At 36.7% G+C, this 21,456-nt stretch overlaps 3 protein-coding genes across 3 annotated transcripts; all 3 read right to left on the bottom strand.

Annotated features, from left to right (window-relative positions):
• Window positions 1–353: 353 nt before the first annotated feature.
• Window positions 354–4,619, bottom strand: LOC110782321 (ethylene receptor 2). The gene is made up of 3 exons (XM_021986448.2): window positions 4,132–4,619; window positions 2,023–4,034; window positions 354–1,137 (listed from the first exon to the last, which is right to left on the bottom strand). The coding sequence occupies exons 2-3, from the start codon at window positions 3,769–3,771 to the stop codon at window positions 592–594; spliced, it is 2,295 nt and encodes a 764-aa protein (XP_021842140.1). The 5' UTR covers window positions 3,772–4,034; window positions 4,132–4,619; the 3' UTR covers window positions 354–591.
• A 9,053-nt stretch (window positions 4,620–13,672) lies between these two features.
• LOC110782253 (oleosin L) lies at window positions 13,673–14,690 on the bottom strand. Its single transcript, XM_021986368.2, has one exon. The coding sequence runs from the start codon at window positions 14,453–14,455 to the stop codon at window positions 14,000–14,002; it is 456 nt and encodes a 151-aa protein (XP_021842060.1). The 5' UTR covers window positions 14,456–14,690; the 3' UTR covers window positions 13,673–13,999.
• A 1,195-nt stretch (window positions 14,691–15,885) lies between these two features.
• Window positions 15,886–20,369, bottom strand: LOC110782319 (lipid droplet phospholipase 1). The gene is made up of 10 exons (XM_021986446.2): window positions 19,862–20,369; window positions 19,327–19,394; window positions 18,953–19,023; window positions 18,556–18,798; window positions 17,213–17,379; window positions 17,066–17,121; window positions 16,860–16,912; window positions 16,656–16,773; window positions 16,465–16,562; window positions 15,886–16,277 (listed from the first exon to the last, which is right to left on the bottom strand). Exons 1-10 carry the CDS (start codon window positions 20,002–20,004, stop codon window positions 16,206–16,208), a joined length of 1,089 nt encoding a protein of 362 aa, XP_021842138.1. The 5' UTR covers window positions 20,005–20,369; the 3' UTR covers window positions 15,886–16,205.
• Window positions 20,370–21,456: the final 1,087 nt, after the last annotated feature.

The raw sequence follows: 21,456 nt of genomic DNA, 5'->3' as shown, positions 1-21,456 counted from the left end.
CCTCTTCAAATTTTGTTGTTATTATTATTATTATTGTTTATTATTATTGTAAGAGATTCAGATGGACCAACTGTCTTTGCTAAATTTGCACATGTACATGCACTTGCATTCCTCCGAAGGAATTTACAAGTATTATCTGTCTCTTTTTGTTGGCCTCATACTCCTTTTTAGGAAGTACTCCGTATATCAAAACTGGACACTTATGGACTTACGATACTTAACTGTCAAACCAAGTAGAAGATTTGACATGACATTTTGTATGACAATTACTGTCTTTTTGTTAAAAAAAGAAAAGGTGTAGTTATTATCACTCATACATCACTACAATCAGCTTTCACTTGTATGAATCCAAGTAACATCAATGTATAACTGCATTTTCCTCCATGAATCTGTGTTTCAATGTAGATTTACACTTTACAGCAGTCTCCTAATTCTGCTAATTAATTCCTCTAATTTTAATCTATTAGTACCAACATAACAGAAATACTCTCCTCTACCTATTAATTAACCTGTGTATAAGAGAAATCAAATTCATATACCCCTTTGAATCGACAAAACTATAAATAAATTTTGCATCCCAATAAGATCACATTATTTGGCTGCACTAATTACTCTTCGGACCTCATCGATCATCTCCTGTAAAAGAACAGGTTTTTTGATAACCCCGCTAATCCCAACCTGTTTGAACTTGTCCCAGAATTGATCATCATCAGTAGCCGCCGTTAAAGCAATGATCAAAGGCCAGCTGCGACTTCTGCTCCTGAGTTTACAGATCCGTGTTGCAACTTCAAACCCGTCAAGCTCACGCATATCAAGCTCCACGAGTACTATTTGGTAAACTGAGCTGGATGACCCAAGTACATTAACACACTCTAAACCCGATGATACGCCAGTAACAGAACAACCTAACTTCTCCAGCAACTTTTTGGTCACTGCCCTGTTGATGTCATCATCATCTGCTAATAGTATTTGAAGTCCCTTTAAAGTAAAGTTGGAGGAGGAGTTATCTGATGATGGTTCTCCTGATTCTGAGATTGTTATTCCAATTGATGGACGTAGCTGGAAACGTAGTACCAGTGCCATACTTTGAGGAAAACCCTGTGGATTTGGAACTACCCATATATTTCCTTGCATCAGCTGTCAAATTATGTAACCAGTTAGAATTTCCAAGAAATAAGAAAATTTACTATAAGAGTAATACCCAAAGTTCCTCTGCATAAATTCGTAGTTACTGGTATATTCTTGGTTTTATGTGATCATTAATTGTGTGTTTAGGATGGCAATATCAGTAAAACAAATGACAAATGACTCGGAACCTGTTTTCAGAAGAGTCATAATTTCACACTGAAAAGGCTTAACGAATTAAGCACCAACAATCCATCATTTAAGGCAATAGATTGATTAAGCTAAGCCAATAAGCCATTTCTTTCAGATAATCATAGGAAGGGATCACCTTTTCTCAGCCAAGAGAGCACTTCCACAATCCAGACAAATAAGGAGCTATATAAACCAATACAGATCGGCGCCTATACAGATCACCAGCAAGAATCTACTGTGCCCATAATATACCCTGTATTACGGAGTAATTTAATACAAGTACATCAATTTCACTAAGATTTATCTTTATTGACTGCTTATGATGATGATGATCTGTTTGTTTATAGCACTTGTACTAATAAACTATGCTGAATTACATCGTTAAGCACATTTAAGGTCAAACCATTATCCAAAATCCAGATATGCAATTGATAATTTGATTCCCTACAAAATACTCCCTTCAACTCAATATAATGTCACTCCCAAAGGAGAGGGAACATTGCGAGGACGTTAAGAATTCAGACATGACAAAAAAAAGGAAAGTGAGCAGAATCTCATCCTCTCCGGAGGGCTCAATTAGAACTAAGGCATTTATACCAGAAAAACAAATTTAGCTACCGGATCAGCTAATGTTTGCAGATTCTTTGTTTGGTTCCACGTGAAAAAAAAGAAAAAAATGACTTTAAAATATATAATTCCTCTCACCTGGACTAGCTTCTGGCAAACGCTGAAACTCAGGTCCCGGTCCACAATCTCACTGCTGCATCTCGGACCACTGTAGTTTGAAGCCAACACTGAATCATCTGAGAAGATAGCATTATTGGTTATCTCAACTTCAAATCGGATATAAACATATCCATCAGAAGAGCCTGATCGCCATGTTGCCCATCTTTGATCATTCCTTCCCTGACTTCCATGTTGAGAGTAGACCCGAAAAAACAAAGACCCACCACCGGTATTGTTCTCCACCAAGTTACCAATCATATGCAAGATCACCTGAAATACCCTTTTTTCATCACCCAATACTTGATCGGGCAAGGATCTGTCAACTTCAATACTAAAGCCAAAACCTTTTTGAACACACAAGCACTTAGCAAAGCAACCAGCTTCAGTTACCAAGGCACGGAGCCCAAATGATCTAAAATCTGATGGAAATCTTCCACTCTCTTTTGGTGAATCGTCCATGACATCATTGATCAAAAGAGAAAGGACATTCCCTGTCTTCATCATTGTGTCAACAATAAGTTTCTGTTCACTGCTTAAATTCTCATCTTTTAGAACTGAAAGCAACCCCAAGACTGAGTGCATTGGCTTTCTCATCCCATGGCTCATAACTCTCTGAAACGAGTTCCTCGCTTGACTTGCCATCAATGCGTTTCGTTGTGCCTGCTGCAGCGCGCGATTCTGCTCTGCCAATTGATCTCTCATGAGCTGTGATTCCTCTAAGATGGCAGCATGAGAGATAGCCACAGCAACTTGATCAGCAACCACCATGATAATCTCAAGCTCTTGGTTGGTCCAAGATCTCTGTTGCCCACAAGGGAGAACCAAGACTAATATAGCATAGCAAGCCTGCATCAGCTCAGGGGTTCCTCCTTTGAAATTTGAGACCTTGAGCATCGGCATACGTATTGCAGCCACACCACCATAATTTTCCAACCCACCGCTACTGGCAACACCAAGAGCTGAATCTGGTCTGAGTATCTGAACCTCATTACTCTCCTTGATTTTTCTGACATCAGGATCAGCATAGGGAACTCTGCAGTTGCTGAAACTCTGAAAATTCCTTCCTTTTAAACCATGAGTCAAAATGATCTCAGTCCTATTCTCATTGGGCATCCAAACAGCACAAGTAAGCAAATCCAAGGTTTTAGAGAGCTCAACCATAGTTGTGTGCAAGATTGTATGCCTATCTAAGGACTTGCGAATCTCATGAGTAAGCATCCTAACATGCCATCCAGCTTCACTTTGTTTCTTAATCATCCCAACCTCCCTACCCAAATCCCAAGTCTTCTTCTTTAACATGAATTCTCTGACCTTGACTTTGAGAAGCAAAGGGATGAGGGTGATAAGGGTAATGGCAGTAGCACAAGAGACGAGAGCGGTTAAAAACTTAAAAGTGGTGAGAGCTACGGCGAGTTGAAAGGCGTGAGGACCATAAGTCCAACCATTAAGTAAATGGGTCATCCCACAAAGAACAATGAAGGCTATGAATTGAAAGAGAACCCATTTAAAAGGAACATTTGAACAGCTAACAAAGTAAAGCAGCTCAATAGGGATCGAAAAATAGGCAACAGCAATCAAGAAATCACTCACCCTTTGGCATTCTAGAATGCTCTCAACACTCCAGAACCCTTCATCCTCACAATTACATCTTGGGTAGCCATTGTCAGAGGCAGAAGCTGATATCAACAGAGCAGAAAAGAAGAGAGCAGCAGCCAGTGGTCTCAACATTATTTATGATTACTATTATTAATTATACCCCTCAAACAAAACCAAAACCCTCAATCAATCAATTACACGAAACTAAAACCAATGTTTTGCTGCGGATCAACATTCACCAATATGAATGATATAGGGTTCCTCCTCCATTAAATATTAAGCAATCAAAATCCCAAATTAGATTATTATGATCTTTGTTGTTCTTCCTCATGTTACTTTCTCTAAGATTCAAGCTTGACCACAACCCCCACGATCTTTATGTTCAATGAGTACAACTGGAGAATTATAAACAAAAAAAAAAAAACACGAATTTATAAACTAGAAATTCAAAATCTCACATCCAACAAAGGAAGCTAAAAATAGGGAACTAACCTTGGATTATGAGAAAACCCAGAATCTGAATGATCTTGCTAAATGGATCTTTCTCTCTCGTCTGATACAGCTGCTGCTAAAAAGAAAAAAAGTGAGAGAGAAGGTGGAAGCGGGCACCTCGCAACGCGTGAACCGGTGCCAGTTAGAGAAGATGAAGGGGGTGGTTTCATATTCGAAATATGAACCGGGAATGAAGGGCATTTAGACAAAACAAAGGAGATGAGTACATTTTAGAAAGAGAAGGGAATTTGTACTTGTAATTCTCAATAGTTTTTCATGTTTTAGAGAGAAGAAGAAGAAGAAGAAGGGTGAGCGCCGTTGTTTAGCGCAAGAGTGGTAAAATTACAAGAAATAAAACAGTGGGTGGGACCCATTGTGTTATTACTCGTAGATGTGAAGAGAACTTGGAACGATTTCCGTTCAAAGATATCAAAGTTCCCAAAATACTTCGCATTGGTTGAGGCGATATTTCTCTAAGTGTCCACCTGATGATGTTGATGATATTACCATTGAGAGATTTAGTAGAGCCTACATTCTTGCATTGATGGGTCTATTATGTTTGCCGATAAAACTGGTGTGTCTATGCAGTTCCGCTACTTGTCATTACTTCGTGACTTTGATAGAGTTGGGATGTACAGTTGGAGGAGTGATACACTTGTTTTTTTGTCAACAACTATGTCGAGTATCTCATAGATCGCTTCTGACGTGAGGGAGCGTCGATACTTCTACAGTTGTGGTCATGATGCACATTCGTATAGGTCGTCCGTCGATTTTGAGGGTTCGAAATCCTCCCCAACACGATCCTGAGCATCCTATTGCGGACGTGTATGATCTGAGCATTATTGTTCTCAGCATCAGCGTGGTGTTGACCTGTATGCATGCATTCACGAAATAACTATTTCGATGATCCAATTTAATTTGTTTTATATGATTGTTTATTGACACTTATAGAAGAGTAGTGTATTATTGAAGCAAATTGAGAGAAAAATCAGTTTTGTATTAACTGAATCTCATGGTCTAAAATGAGAGAGGAGAAGCATTTTAAATACTACAAGCAAGCCTAACAACCTGCTGACTAGGACTAACTAACTTGTAACAACTTGACAAAATAATAAATAAATACTATATCTTCTATACTCCCCCTTCAAGCTGGACTCGAGAGATAAGTCCAAGCTTGGCAGATAAAGCATGATGTTGAGAGGAAGCCAAAGGCTTTGTAAGCAAATCTGCAAGTTGTTGTGCGCTTGAAACATGAGCAGTTTGGATGAAGCCAGCTTCCACTTGCTCACGAACATAATGCATATCCCTCTTGAGGTGTTTAGTCTTATCATGAAACATTGGATTTTGAGCCAAATGTTCAGCTGAAGTGTTATCACAGTATAGAGTGACAGGAAGAGAAATATTCACTTGAAGATCTTCAAGCAGACCTTGTATCCAAACCAACTCACTAGCTGTAGCTGACATGCTTCTGTATTCAGCTTCAGCAGAGGATTTGCTGACAGTTCTTTGCTTTTTAGTCTTTCGGGAGATTAAATTAGGACCAAGAAACACTGCATAGGCACTAAGGGATCTGCTGCTGAATTGGCAAGAGCTCCAATCAGCATCACTGTATGCTGACAATTGCATATCAGAACTTGATGAGTACCATATGCCATCATCTAAAGTGCCTTTTAGATATTTGAGAACATGTAGAGCAGCACGCAAATGAGGAGTTCTTGGTGAGTGAACAAACTGACTTAGATGTTGAACACAGTAAGACAGATCAGGTCTAGTAATACTGAGGTATAACAGCCTTCCTATTAATCTTCTGTACACCTCAGGTTCATCAATTAGTTCACCAACATCAGTAGAAAGTTTTAAGCCACATGATAAAGGAGTAGGAATAGGATCACACTCCTCCATTCCAGCATCAACAAGAATATCTTTGATGTACTTTCTCTGTGAGAGAAATATGCCTTTATCATTTCTGTGAACCTCAATACCAAGAAAGTATGCCAACTGACCTAGATCTTTGATGGTAAAGGCATTATCCAAAGCAACTTTAACTTTGTCAATTTGAGAAATTGAAGTACCAGTGAGGAGTATATCATCCACATAAACCAGGAATACCAAAAACTCCCCATCAAGGTGTCTTGTAAATAAAGAATAGTCTTGAGTGGATTGCTGAAACTTCAGAGTTTTGAGAAATTTACTCAGCTCTTTGTTCCATTGCCTTGATGCTTGTTTTAACCCATAAAGAGATCTTTTGAGTCTACAAACTTCTCCTGGTTTTGCCTTAGTGTAACCAGCAGGAGGAATCATGTGGACTTCCTCATCAAGAAATCCATGCAAAAATGCATTATTGACATCAAGTTGATATAATGTCCAGCCTCTCATGGCTGCAAGTGCAATTACAATTCTTACAGTTGCAAGTTTGGCAACAGGAGAAAATGTTTGAGTAAAATCTTTCCCTTCTATCTGCTGATAACCAATAGCTACCAGCCTAGCCTTGTGTTTATCTATGGTGTAATCATGGTTTAGTTTAGTTCTGTAAATCCATTTAGAACCAATAGCTTTTTTGTCCTTTGGCAAGACAGTAAGCTCCCAAGTATTATTGCTCTCAAGTGCTTGTATCTCCTTATCCATGGCAAGTATCCAATTTTCATCATTCTTTGCTTGATTGTAGTGTTTGGGATCAGAAGAAGAAACACAGACAGAAAAGGCAAGTGATTCCCAAGTATCATAATCAGAAAGAGCTAAAGCAAGTAACCAATGATCATCATGTTCAACAGAACCAGGGTTCAAGACAGAATTATGAACATTGAAGGATAGAGATTGACTATCAATGTCATTTCCAGATGGAGGGATTCTTTCTCTGTGAGGAATGTAACTCCCCACAAAATCTTTTAAAGTGGAAGGAGGTTTAAGTGGTCTAGAAGATTGTCTTAAAACAGGGATAGAGTTAGGAATAGAGTTTGTGATTGGAACAACAACTTGTTCCAAAACAGGTGAAAGAGTGGATTCAGAAATAGAATGAGAAGATTCAGAAGTAGAAGAGTGATTAGGGGTGTTTTGAGATATCAGAGGAGACAAGAAATCAGTATTAGCGTGTGGAGAAGAAAGAGGAGTAGAATTGGTGTCAAACTCTGGTAAGTTGTCTTCTGGAGATGTATCAGAACTAAACTGAACAAGTGTAGGTGGGTGTGAAATATCAGACAGAGAAGTCACTTTGTATGGGAAGACTGTCTCAAAGAAAATCACATTTCTGGAGACAAATGTAGAGTGAGATTCCAGATCATAGAGTTTGAATGCCTTGTAACCACTGGGATATCCAATGAACAAGCACTTTCTTGTTCTAGAGTCAAACTTATCCCTGTGTATGCTATTTGTATGAGCAAAACACAGAGATCCAAACACTCTCAGTTTATCATAATCTGGAGGAGTTTTAAACATGACCTCAAATGGAGACTTCCAATCCAATACCTTACAGGGAATTTTATTTATTAAGAAAGTTGCTGTCAAAATGCATTCTCCCCAGAATTTCTTGGGAAGATTTGCATGAAATCTCAAAGCCCTAGCAATTTCCAGTAGACTTCTATGCTTTCTCTCAACCCTTCCATTCTGCTGAGGTGTATATGGTACACTTTTCTCATGCAATATACCCTTAGCAGCAAACAAAGATATACAAGATTCTTTCACTATTTCAGTCCCATTGTCTGATCTAACCTTCTTAACTCTTGTATTAAACTGAGTTTCTACCATAGAAAGAAACTCAGTTATAACTTTCGGAACCTGCATTTTATTATGCAGTAAGTATGTCCAGGTAGTTCTGCTGTGGTCATCCACAATAGTAAGAAAATATGATGCCCCATCCAGACTTTTGACCCTATAAGGTCCCCAAAGATCTAGGTGTATCAAATCAAAGCATGCAACAGATCTACTTTCACTTATACCAAAAGGAAATTTATGCTGCTTGGAACTATAGCAAATACCACAATTGTATTCAGTGATTCCCTTGCAAAAATCAGCATTGATACATTTCATTTTGGACAGAGAAGTATGTCCTAACCTAGCATGCAATAGATCTAGGTTCATTCTATGATCTTTCACATTTACAGCAATGCTAGTACTAGTCTTATTTGGCAGTTGTATATGACTTACATCAGCTAAATTTCCCACAGTATGACAACTTGTATGCTGAGAAGCTTCATCTTGCTGTGTCACAACATTGCATTGCTTATTTCTTGAACTGGCAACAAAGTAATAGAGTCCATTTGTTCTTTTCCCAGTGCCAATCAACATAGACTTAGATGGGTCCTGGAAAGTGTATCCAGCAGTGGTGAATTCAACTTGAAAACCATTATGTTCTATCAGTCTTCCAACAGATAACAAGTTGTGTTTAAAACCTTTAACCAGCAACACATTATGCAGAATCAGATCATCACTTAACACAACATCACCCATGATTTCTACAGTTAATTGAGATCCATCTGGTAGTCCTACCTTAATAGGATTATTTAGAGTTTTTATGTTTGTCAACATGTTTTCATTGTAAGTCATATGATCACAAGCACCAGAATCCACAATCCACAGGCATTCATCAAGTAGCTTATTCACAGAACAATTAAGGGAATGGGAAATTGTACCTGCATAATTTGCATAGGAACAGCTGTTTCCAATACCAGTATTGTTCTGTAGCTGCTTGCCTTTCATAGCTTTCATCACTTCTTGACAGATTGCATTTAGCATCTCATTGCTTACAGTTCCAGTGTCATTATCAGCATCATCCAGAGGACTATCAAATTCAGCATTAGTGTGAGCATTAGCAGCAATTCTGCTTCCCTGTGGATTACTTCCTTTTGAAGCTTTGATTGTGTTATACCAATCAGGATAACCAATGATCTTGAAACATTGGTCAACTGTATGACCCTTCCCTTTGCAATGAGTGCATTGTTTGTGGAGCTTTTCCTTTTTCAGATCTCTCCAATCTTTCTTTCCTTGAGTAAATCCAACACCTCTGTAAGCCTGTGCAGCCATAGCACTGCTATTCATGGCATTGCATTCTATTGTAGCATTACTTACTTCCTTCTGGTTCTCAATCTGCTGAGTGATGGAGAATACTCGATTTATATTTGGTAAAGGATCCATTGCTAAAACATTAGTCACAGTGTTTTCAAAACCACCATTCAAACCAAGCAAAAATTTCATCATCTTGTCTTCTTCTTCAAATTCTGCAACCTTCTTCATGAAGTTACAGCTGCACTGCAACATAGCACCACAATAGCAGGTAGGAAATACTCTTAAATTCTGCATTTCATCCCAAAGTTTCTTCAGCTTTCCATAGTAATTGACAATAGTCATGTTCTGCTGATTCAGGTTCTCAATTTCCTTTTTCAACTGATAGATTAGAGGTCCATTGGATTGACCAAATCTTTCAGTTAATTCCTTCCACAATTCCTCAGCAGTTTCAATGTAACCAAAATCATCAGCTAGATCATGATTCATTGAACTCAAAATCCAGCTAATTACCATAAAATCAGCACGCTTCCATTTCAAGTAATCCTTATGATTTGTTGCAGGTTTAGTTATGTCACCATTGATAAATCCTTCTTTATTTTTAGCAATTAAAGCTCGCTTGATATTTCTACTCCAGCGCATGAAATTAGTACCAGAAAATACTACAGCCACCAATGCAGAAGTAGGATTGTCTGAGTTTGCAATGAAATAAGGATCAAGATTGTTATTGTTACCTCCTTGATTCATGTTGTTCTGTGTATGCGACTGATCTTCGTTTGAATCCTCAAACGCCATCACAATTTCACTCAATTTGACAATGTGATTTCACAAATTCACAGGATGAATTTTCGTGCAAGAAAATTCGCAAGAAAATCCTCAAATTCGCGCAAGAAAATCCACAATCAAATGAATTTTCGCAGCAAATCTCAGGATGAAATGATCACAAACAGAAATGAAATCTGTCAAGCAATCAAGATCGAGTAACCTCAATCTCTTATCAGAGATTCAGCTCTGATACCATATAGAAGAGTAGTGTATTATTGAAGCAAATTGAGAGAAAAATCAGTTTTGTATTAACTGAATCTCATGGTCTAAAATGAGAGAGGAGAAGCATTTTAAATACTACAAGCAAGCCTAACAAACTGCTGACTAGGACTAACTAACTTGTAACAACTTGACAAAATAATAAATAAATACTATATCTTCTATAACACTTGACGTTTTTAGTTTTAGTAGTTGTCTTCGAGTTCACCTTTCATCTGGACATACGGCTAGTGGACTCTCTTACTATCGGATAAAAAAGAGGCACATGTATTAATTGAACATTACTTTGGTTGGAGTGGATATTTTAGTATTTTAAATCGTTATACAATATCGTTGAATCAGTGTTAACAATCACTTAGTGTTATACTGAGGCGATACTCGCATTATTACCAGAGATATTTCGTATATGTTTATTGTCTCTTCAACTCTTTAATTTATATATGAATAATTATTGTTGCGAGCTGTGGAGTCGGCTCCTGAGTTACCGCCCGAGATAGTTCTTCCTTTTACCCTTGAAATATTACGCAACTTGGGTTTATCTTGTACTGACACATTTTCTAGAGTTGGGCAAGGAAACGTCCTTCAGCAATATAACTTACCCACCATCAGCCTACGCCATGACATGCCTATTTCACATGGAGCTTCAGTTTTTCGGTCATACATTCAACGTGTTTCTTGTGGGCGTTCCGTGAGGCTGCTCCTCCTCCCCCTCTTGCTTCTCCTCCAGTGACTTTTCGCACTTGTAGGAGACAAAAATATTTTTTGATGAGTTGCAAAAATGGTTGTTGATGAAGTTGTTTATGTTGGTGAATGTATTTGCAGGTTATTAGCCATTGTTTTGGCTAAATTGAAACAGGTTAAAGAAATCTGACGTAATTTCCTAAATAATATTTTAGGTTGTCTATATTTAGGAGAAGTGCTGTCAATTATTTTAGTAATTAGTGTTTTGAAAACTAGCTTAAAATCAGAGTATATATTGGACGAACAAAGTGGAATTTAATTTGGTTGATGTTGCCTTGCAAAATCGTCAATTGAATAGGAGAAGTTGCCAGACAAAATCGCCAATTGAAATGGAAATCTTGGCAGGCAAAATCGCCAACTGAATTGGAGGTTAAATCGCTAATTGAGTTTGGTGATTTACCCAGGAAAATCGTTAATTGAATTGGAGATTTAGCCAGGAAAAATTGCTAATTGAGTTGGCTATTTACCTAGCTAGACAAAATCACTAAATGAATTGGAGATTTACACAGGCGAAATTAATAATTGAGTTGGCGATTTGCCCAAACAAAATTGCTAATTGAATTGGCGTTTTTTCTTTGGTAAATCGCCAATTCAATTAGCGCTTTTGTTCAAACAGGAATTTTTTTAAAAAAATCTTGTCGATGCTGACGTGAACGGTAGATTGGGAAATAATTGAAAGTGTGGCGTATTTTGGGAATTTGAATATCTTTGAACAATATTGTCGGAAATCTCTCGAGAACTTGGACACTTTTCCATCTTCTTTATAACTTCCCAATCCGATGGTGTATTTTTGCATAACTGCTGTTATGGAAAAGTCAATATATAATATGACAATTTTATAACTACGTTGAACTTTCAAGGGTATTAAACATGAAAATAATGATATAAAAAAGAACAATGATATAATATTATAGGGATGTCAATAGTACGGGTTTTATGGAGACTCGTCCTGCATACGCCCCAAGTAGGTGGGGATATAGCGGTAGATTTGGCGGGTGATGGAACGGGAATTGGTATAAAAATTGTACCCGTTATGCACTTGCAAAATTGTAGGTGTGTACATGGGTGTGTAAAAATCTAAGATGATGTTTTGTTCACCGTATTTACACTTTCATCGTGACTTTTTGTTTTCAAACATTGCAAAATTTGTTTTATGTAACTATGTAAGTTCTAAAAAATAAGCCCGGTTTAATTCGGAATTAAGCTACATAGTCACTTATCTTGTACGGATGTAATAGTTGGTTTTTTGATGAAGCAATGGCGGTAAGTGGTAACTTGTAGTGTTGTAGTGAAGGTTTTGCAACGTCATTTGAGAAGAAACGCATGCAGTATTTCATGGCAGATATTTGACTTGGGTTATTTTCTACTCCGTAGTAAACTGGCTGGTAATCACAGTCAGCAATTTTGGAAGCTTGATTAACTAACCTGTACACGTGTAACATATATATGTTCCTTATTTTTTAATATTTAATTGACTTCTGAATTACGTGTTCGTTCCCATATATGCATGCACCAGCACTACCTTAAGAAACTTGTCCACCCCAAATTAAATTCATGGATTACGATAATACTAATACATGTGTTGCTACTTGCTAGTTGCTACACACACACTCTAGCGTTCTAGCAACACGTACTAGTGGTAGACACAAGGTTACGGGAACTTGTTAGTAGTAGTGGTAGTGGTAGTAGTAGTAGTAGTAGTAGTAGTAGTAGTAGTACAGGTAGGTTCGAGAATAAGTGAGTACTACAACAATAATCAATCAACAATTCAACAGCTAGCTGCAAAATAATATAAGGAATAAACAACCCACCACAGCCTAAAAGGAATGCCTAAAAACTAAAAAGGGATGCCTAAAAAAGGCAGGATACCCTAAATCATAGCACAAAGAATGGTACAACAACATTTAAGATTCACCCCTAAAAATAAAACTTGTAGCATGCCTATATTGAGTTTTTATATCGGATTACGTGGCGAGAATTATGGTAATTAACTGAAAGTTAAATAAATAAATATAATAGCAAGGTAGCATGCAGTAATAATAAGAAAAAAAAGAATAATTTGTTATAGAAAAAAAGATGTTGAAAACAGAGAAAAGTATGAAGATAATAATAGTGGTGACAATAATGTGTATGATGATGATGGGAATTGTTGTTGTTCGTGCGGAGGAGAAATGCAAAATATTCGATGATGTTTGTTATTTTGTTCAAGGATGTTGTCCTCCTTTGCAATGCAACGGCTTGGTTGTTGGTTTTTGCTACAAAGAGAAACTTCCAGGCTAAACCCACCACGTAATACCTAATACGTACCAGAGTATATATACATATATATATATATATGTGTACGGACTACATACATACTTACTTCGTATATTATTATTATTATTTCCTCTTTTTACTTATTACAATACTCCCTGCCACTACGTTATAATGTAACTGTTTTTTTTACATGTATGTCCATACCATATATAACCTTTAAATGGTGTATTATAACCTTTAAATTTGGGATATTAATTATAGCCTTTTATTAATTATTGTATTATTTTATATGCATGTCCGGAAGAATAATCTAGTATAGTGCGGCTCTTGATTTTGTCGAATGAAGCACATTTAGTTTCAAGACTTAAAAAGTTAGCATGCGCGCAGCTAATAACAACATTCAACATTCAACATTATTATTCATCAAAATTAAAATTTAAAATTTAAAATTTAAAAGCTAAATATGAAGCAGTATTAATTAGGTAGTCCAAATTAAAGGGTAAAATGCACAAGATTATATATAGGAAAGTAAAAAGACAAAAACACATAAAAAAAAGGGGAAATTGAACATAATTAAAAAAAGACAAAAGATCGATTATTAGTTATTACACAATTACAAACAAAAGATGCAGCATTCTATAAACCCTAGCTAGCTTCTCCAAAAAGCTCTTCAGTCTTGACCATGACCATGACCATGACCTTGACCTTGGATCTCAAGTCTCAAGTCTCAAGTCTCAAGTCTCAAGTCATATATGCACTAGCATGATATGATTCATTGATACTGATAGTACGTTATTATTCCATATATTTGCATGCATAATTGTCAACTTAATTATTGAGTAGTGTGAGTAGTTCCACCATGGGCTCCTCCTCCGGTGGCCTGGTTAATCAAGTGCTCACCTTTATCCCTAGCATCCCTTGCCTTCCCCGACAATTTCATCCTTGCTTGATCCAGCTGATCCGACCCGGGTGGGTGGTGACCCGTCATGTAACGGTAGATCCAAGCCAACACCGATAACGCTGCAACTCCAAACCCACCCGAGGATAAAAACCCAAATACCAACAACACAACCGTGATGGCTGCAGGGACCAACACCGGGCTAAATATGACAAGCAACGGTGTTGCTATAGTCAAGGCGATCACTGTCCCTGCTAGTGTAAGTGCCGACAGTACTAGTAAGGATCCACCGGCAGTCACGGCGGTAGCCGCCTTGATCACTTGCTGAGCACGAGGCTGCTGCTGACCACGGTGGGTCATCTGCCGATCATGTTGCATGTAATCTGCCATTTTTGAATATTAAGATATGATATGAATTCAGAGGATGGATGGGATGAGATGGGAAGAATCAAGAATCAAGAGGTGTCTATATAAAGGAGAGAGAAGGGGCCACGTGGAGAGGAGTGATGCGCCACGTGTTGGGTGGTTTGCAGGAATTGCATGCAAGTGTGGTCTGGTAATGTTGGGAGGTAACACGTACTCAATTAAGCTAAGCTTTCCTTTTCGTATGTTCCCATGCATTTTGTCATAACTAATACGGACTACTTCACATATATACATGTTCACTACGGAGTAACGTAACGGACTACTTCACTCTTCACTCTTAACTCTTAAGCTACCAACATCAACCTATCTAGTGCATGTCACTAATATATCTACTTAATTAATTAATGCTTTTATTTTTTTCACTTATCTCATTAATCATTATATATGGTTTGATAAGTATCAGCTCGTCTACGTGTACCACTGTCCACTTATATAAATTAACTTGGTGAACTTGTTACAAAACTATTGTGACCTCATTAGTTAAATTTTGATCATTAAAAGTAGCTTAAACGTAAAATTGCGAAGCTAAGCTGGCTAATTAATAACCTGAACGGGATATGTATTGGTCACTAATGCTTGAGAATCCGAAGGGCTACCAGGATCATCAGCTAGCACCAATCATCACTGACATTGTTGCTTTGCTGAAGAGAAACTGGTGTGTAACTATTTTCCACATCAAGCGTGATGCTAACAAGGTAGCTCATGGACTGGCTGACATTGAAAGAAGGATGTCGATCTAACACTAAGGTGTATCACTTTCAGCCACCTCCAAATATCAGAGAAGATTATGAGAAGGAAATGTGCCTCGACAAGCTGCTTGATTTCTTTGCTTCTACTTTTGACCAGGATGAAGTACATTGTCTCTTATGCTAACCACTCTAACTTCACCTCTTTTGGGTCTGTAATATATAAAACCACTAGGCTAATTATGCTCAGCCATAGCTTTGTTTACAAGTTTTTGGGTGCTGGCTATGGGCTGCTTTTGGTGCTTTGTAAAACTATTATGTTTGGGTTCAGAGGTGTTTAATCCCTCTTAATATATATATATATATATATATCATATTTCTGCGTTAAAAAAAGTATTGGTCACTAGAATCCTAGCTAACATTTTAGCAAATATGAAGCGGTATAAGGTTATTATCAATGGGGCATGCAGTCCCAATGATGAACGCCACCGCGTATGGTGGAGGGGAGGGCGGTCGTAGGATGCTGTTTTAAGAGGAGGGAGAAGGTGCTAAGGAGTAAGGACCCTAGACCCTATCTGAAAAGGCAAATTTCCAACATGGGCCGGGCCTTTAAATTGAGCTACTTAAAAGTACTCCGTAATTTGTAAGAACATAACATCTCAATTCTCAATTCTCAATTCTCAATTCTCAATTCTCAAACTGGGACTGTTATATTGTGAAAAACTTTTTCATTAAACAGACATATGAGATTGAGTTGCCCTTTATGCTTCGTTCATTGCTTGAAAGATTCATTTACAATTGGAACATAAATATAAATGAATAGACAAAAAAATAAGCATATATAAACATATTAATTAGATCCCAACTCGATTGATCTCAACATAAAAATACATCGACCATCGTCGTAACTCAAAAGGCTCCTCTTAGCTCGATGTGTCAAACAGTAGATTTCCCGTTTAATGCAAGAGCCAAACCAGCTAGCTAGCTAGCTAGCTAGCTAGCTGCTCCAAATAATCATAAGACTCGAATTAAATGACAAAATGATCTATCATATGTTGGATAACATCTGCACCTTCTGCGTGCATGTAATGGTCTTTCACCTGTAATCCAGTAATTAACACACAAACCACCTTGGAAATTAAACCAATTATCACTTTTCACATAATAAACTGTCCAAGAATATATAATACACCCTAAGTCTTGGTTCTTGACCTAAATATTCTAGTTTTAAAAAGAATCAAACACACACAAGGCTAGCTACAAGGGAGAAAGTAAGATCGAGTTTACCTGTATCACACTATGAGCAGAAAACCTCGACCTACTGCTGTGGAAACTGACATCAACCTTCTCCCACGGAACCCGAGATAAACCTGTCACCAGTTCCTCTGCAAGTAACCAACCCCAAACTAAAAGATGAACAAAACAAGTTTCAAAATCAAACAGCAAGCAAAATACATTTGCTTCATAAACGTACGTACCTTCTATTTTGTCACAGCTACTATCATCTTCTTCTGATGCAACCTCATTTGGTTCCCGTGCTTCACCAAGCTCCTCGTAGACTATATGAGGGTATTTCTCATTAAGTGAATCTTCCCACTGCCCACGTTATTTTTTAAGTCAGTCACACATACCTAACCCACAACTATTATATAATAATCACGTACAATTAACAAAGTACGTACCTTAGGTAATTCACTCATACGTCTAATACAAGATGTTCTCCACCCCACAATATCTTCAAAGTATATAGTAAAGGGAAACTAATTAAGTCAAAAGTCAAAAGATAATATCACAATTACAAAAACAGTAACTATAAGGTACATGGATAACATGATCGAGTTCCTATATATATATATATATATATATATATATACCACCAAAAGGATACGATCATATCCAACATTTGAATACGCCACTCTGCGTCTAAATGCCCGCAAGGCTGATCTGCATATTTGCAATTCAGAAATGTCCGTTAAGGACAAAAATAAATAAGGAAAATTAAAAAAATAAAAGTGACTAGCTAGCTAACACATACATGAAACAATATTCACTATTGTCCTCCACCATTCTTTTAAGCAATGGAGGCTTCCCTTGATCATCCCCATCGGTCAAGAAAAGATGTCTACCTGTTCTTCTAAATATCCAATGAATCACACGCCCAGCAACTTTTTCAATAGCAGTCACACCAAAGAGGAATGGTACCTACAATCCAAGCAACAAATAACGCTAGCTAGCTTGTATCAACTACGGAGTAATAAATAAGATTGCATTTCCTTAAGTTCAAATATATAAAGGAACGAGTACCATGGAATTAATAGAGACTACATTATCATGGAATGAGCCAGAACCAAAAATAAGAGAACCGGTACAATACGACAACAAGAGGCATACACCAGGACGGTTATTAAAGTTCACTACGAAACAGTTACATGGCATTATGATACTATATTCTGAACTCGGGACACGGAAAACCCTTGGTACATTGTTGTCTATAGCTGCATACCACAAAAGTACTGTGTGAAAAAATACAAAGAATTTGATGGGCTGATGAATTATATGCTCAGTTGTACACAGAAACCTAGCTATTTCTACAAACTACTTGGCATCTCCAAAGTCTTCATAATAAACCTCCCAAGATACCTCATTAGAATTTTGTTCTCTCATGGAACTAAACAACAGCAGAATCCAAAGTCCTATACTAATTCTACCAATCAAGCACTCTAAGGTTAGAGAAAGAAGCATCATATGTCAAACAATGTCAATCAAAAGAGCATAAATCCCAAGTGCATAATTACTCAAAAACAAGGTAACAAATCTAAACCATTCTAGAACCATCTAAAGACTGGTGAAACCATTGCTGCACAAACGATAAACTGCTCGCAGTAAATTAAAGAATCAAATGGACAAAACCCTCAAAATATGCAGTTTTATTATCTCAAATAAACAAAATAAACATGTATCAGACTATCAGACATGATGAGGGTTGAAAAAAAGGAACTGCCACAGACTTGACTGAGCTTGAGATAACACTTGGATAATATGTTTCCTAAACGAGATTCTAGGATACATCACAAAAAAAACACCTAGGGGGCTTGTATGTGAGGCAAGTCAGGAAATAGCATTGCCAACAAGGAAAGAACATATCATACATCTTCTCTCCCTATCAGTTAATCCACTAGGACAACTAAGAAGGTCCATGAAATTAGTATGACACAACGCCAGACAGGGGTTCAGTTTCCATTAGAATTTAGTATACCAAAGATAACAAACACAGATAGTAGAAAGACTAGAAACCATTGTATTATGGCCAATAAAGGAAAACAGAAAATTTATTTTGGGAATCCATAAAGACGTATTCAAGCAGCCCAGAACAATTACCTGGTTATTACCACGTGAACCAAGATGAGGAGTAGCTACGGTTATAAAGTTAACTGCTTCAAGACCACCAATAGTACCTCTTGCATTCTCATGAGAATTGTCAGCAGATGAATCCACAGCATTACCATCATTCGGAGGTTGATACAAAATACCAATTGCATATCTTGCAACTAAACCACCAACAGAATGTGCAACAAAGGAAATTTTGCGAAGATTGGGTCTGTGTTTAATAACCTCTAGTACCTGACATTGGCAAGCTCATTCAATATAAACCAAAATGTACACATAGAATGCCTTCTATAGTTCTATATGGTATAAAACAGGATGGGCACAAAAGTCCTATCACTGCTTTTAATTATAAGCTTTGCGAGTTAGGTAAGGCTAATATAAAACCAACCTCTGCTGCCAATCTCTGAGCCATGACATCTACACCATCTAACGTCAACTTCGCCCCATTTTTTTCACTGCCTGTAAAATGATTTATATATCAGATCAAAACGTTTGCAAGACTTCCTTACTTAAGTTCAATCACTCGAAAATCCCCCTCTTAAGGTAAAATCACGAGAACTATCTGAACAACACATTCTTTAATCCTCAATACTCTCCTTTCCTTATTGTCCTATGTAGCAAAGCCAATAACAATGACCAATTAACATCCTTAAAAGGTGGTAATTATACCTTGCCAAATTAAAACAACTACATATATCTACTCCAACAAAATAGCATAAAACAAAAATATCAAAAGCGAGAAACATCCTTAAACATCCTTACAATGAACATGTACTTTATCTGGGAGCATTTTAACAAACTGCTCTGCTCCAAACTTCCAATCAGCAGCACTGCAGGAATAAACATATCCCATCACTAAAATAAGATCAAATCCATGTGTTGTCACAGTACACCAACTTATAAGCAACAAGTGGACTGTGAAAGCCACTCCAAATTTTGTTCAACTGCAGGCTTATAGACTTATACCTACCACTGGATAAACTAAAAAAGACAAGCAAAAGAATCTCCAGCTAATATGGAACCACAGAACATGGTAAAACCTTCAACTTTTGTGGAAAAAAAGGAGCGACTTTTCCAGAAAATATCAACTTTGAACAATTAAAGAACCAAAATATTGTTACAACTATTCAAGTGCAACAATACCCAACTCGTAATTCATCAAAACAAACCTAGATTTCATGAAATATCCAACACATAACCCAAAATTGAGTTTGACCCAACTGAATCAAGGTTATGATCATGTAAAGAAACAGATCAAAGAGCCCTATATTACACAAAAACAAATTAAAAAAGTAACCTTCCCAGAATGCCGTGAACCATGACAACGAGATGATCAGCGGAAGAAGAAGAGACACCGTTCTCGCAACTCCAAACATCCTGTCCTCCATTAACTGTATCCTTGAGACAAACACCGTTTTCCTTAACTGCGCCGTTTTCCATCAAATTCAAACAATGAAATTCAAATTCGACTCAAACCCACCTAATCCTATCAATCAATCTCTGTAAAATTGGTAAAGAAAAATGTAATCTTTAAGGGATTGTTTCCTCTTACTTTCGGAGGTGGTTGGAAGAAGGAAAACAATCAAAAATCAAAAATCAAAAATCAAAAATCAAAAATAAAATAAATAAATAAAGTGTAAAGAAGGAAGGACATGCGGTGTGAAAAGAGTAAAGAAGGAATTGGAGGTCGGTTGTGGCGAATAGAGGAGAGCTTCGATGGGAGGGAAAGATACAGGTAAGAGCTAAGAGGTTTGCGCCAGAATTACCATTTTTTTTTAATTACTTTTTCAATAACGCCTTCGATTTTGCACTACAATCCAACCAACATTGTCACCCAAATTAGCTATTCTTCAAGATTTTCCAAGTGATTTTTGTCCGTTTTCTATATAGGTGTATTATTATTTGATTTTTATGATTAATCGGGTAATTTGTGCTATTATAATTTACAATCTATACTTAGTCGATACCTAGTATTATTTAGAAAGAATAACCATAGATAATTGAATAACACGTGTCACCCCATCTTTCATACATACATTTATTTATTTATTTTATTATTTTTTTCTTTTGTTGTTTGTTATATGAACTATTTTAAAACTTCTAACCTTTCTTCCACAATTCCATTTTATCTTCCTCCTTAACACTCAATATTAATTCATCATTTAATATTTTTTTCAACTTTCACCTTTCTAATCATATATTCCCACTAAAATCAAAACCCTCAATAAAATTAGCACTTTTAAAGACGACTAAATTACCACTTTATAATTGTTCGTTCTTCAACCGGCTTAAAAGCTAGTTATTGAGTTATAAACTAATATATTTAGGGTAGTAGCATGTTCATAAAAGTAGAGTTGTATTGTAAATCTAATATTACATGTCATTTGTTTGTTATGATTTCCGGTATAAATATATGATGTAACAAAGTTATTAAAAAAGTTGTTAACATATATTACCGTTCATTAATATTATTTCCTTTAGTTTTAAATGATATAGAGTCAAATAATTATACTCAAATGACTTGTTGACTTGTATTTCCTCCGTTCAACAATAGATGCATCATTTATCATTTGCGCACTAGTCATCAATCATCTTTGAAACCTTTATTTCACTGTTGTGTAAGAAAAAACATAGTCAAGTGAGATCTTTTTAAATTCGTATTAATGCAAGGATTCCAAATATCATTTTTTTAAAATTTTTTTACTTATACGCATTTAGATATATTAATGTTCAAATAAGTGCGTCGGCATACGTGCAATGAGAAATGATGCATCTATTGTGGAATGGAGGAAGTATCAAATTGACATGAGATACATATATACAAGATGATTGGACATGAGATTTCCCCAAATGGTTGATCGTCAAATATACCATATGAAAAATAACTTTTTT

This window comes from Spinacia oleracea, chromosome 3, assembly GCF_020520425.1.
Source record: "Spinacia oleracea cultivar Varoflay chromosome 3, BTI_SOV_V1, whole genome shotgun sequence".
NCBI lineage: Eukaryota > Viridiplantae > Streptophyta > Magnoliopsida > Caryophyllales > Amaranthaceae > Spinacia > Spinacia oleracea.
The sequence above is the reverse complement of the archived record's forward strand: the minus strand, read 5'-3'. Positions and strand labels throughout refer to the sequence as shown.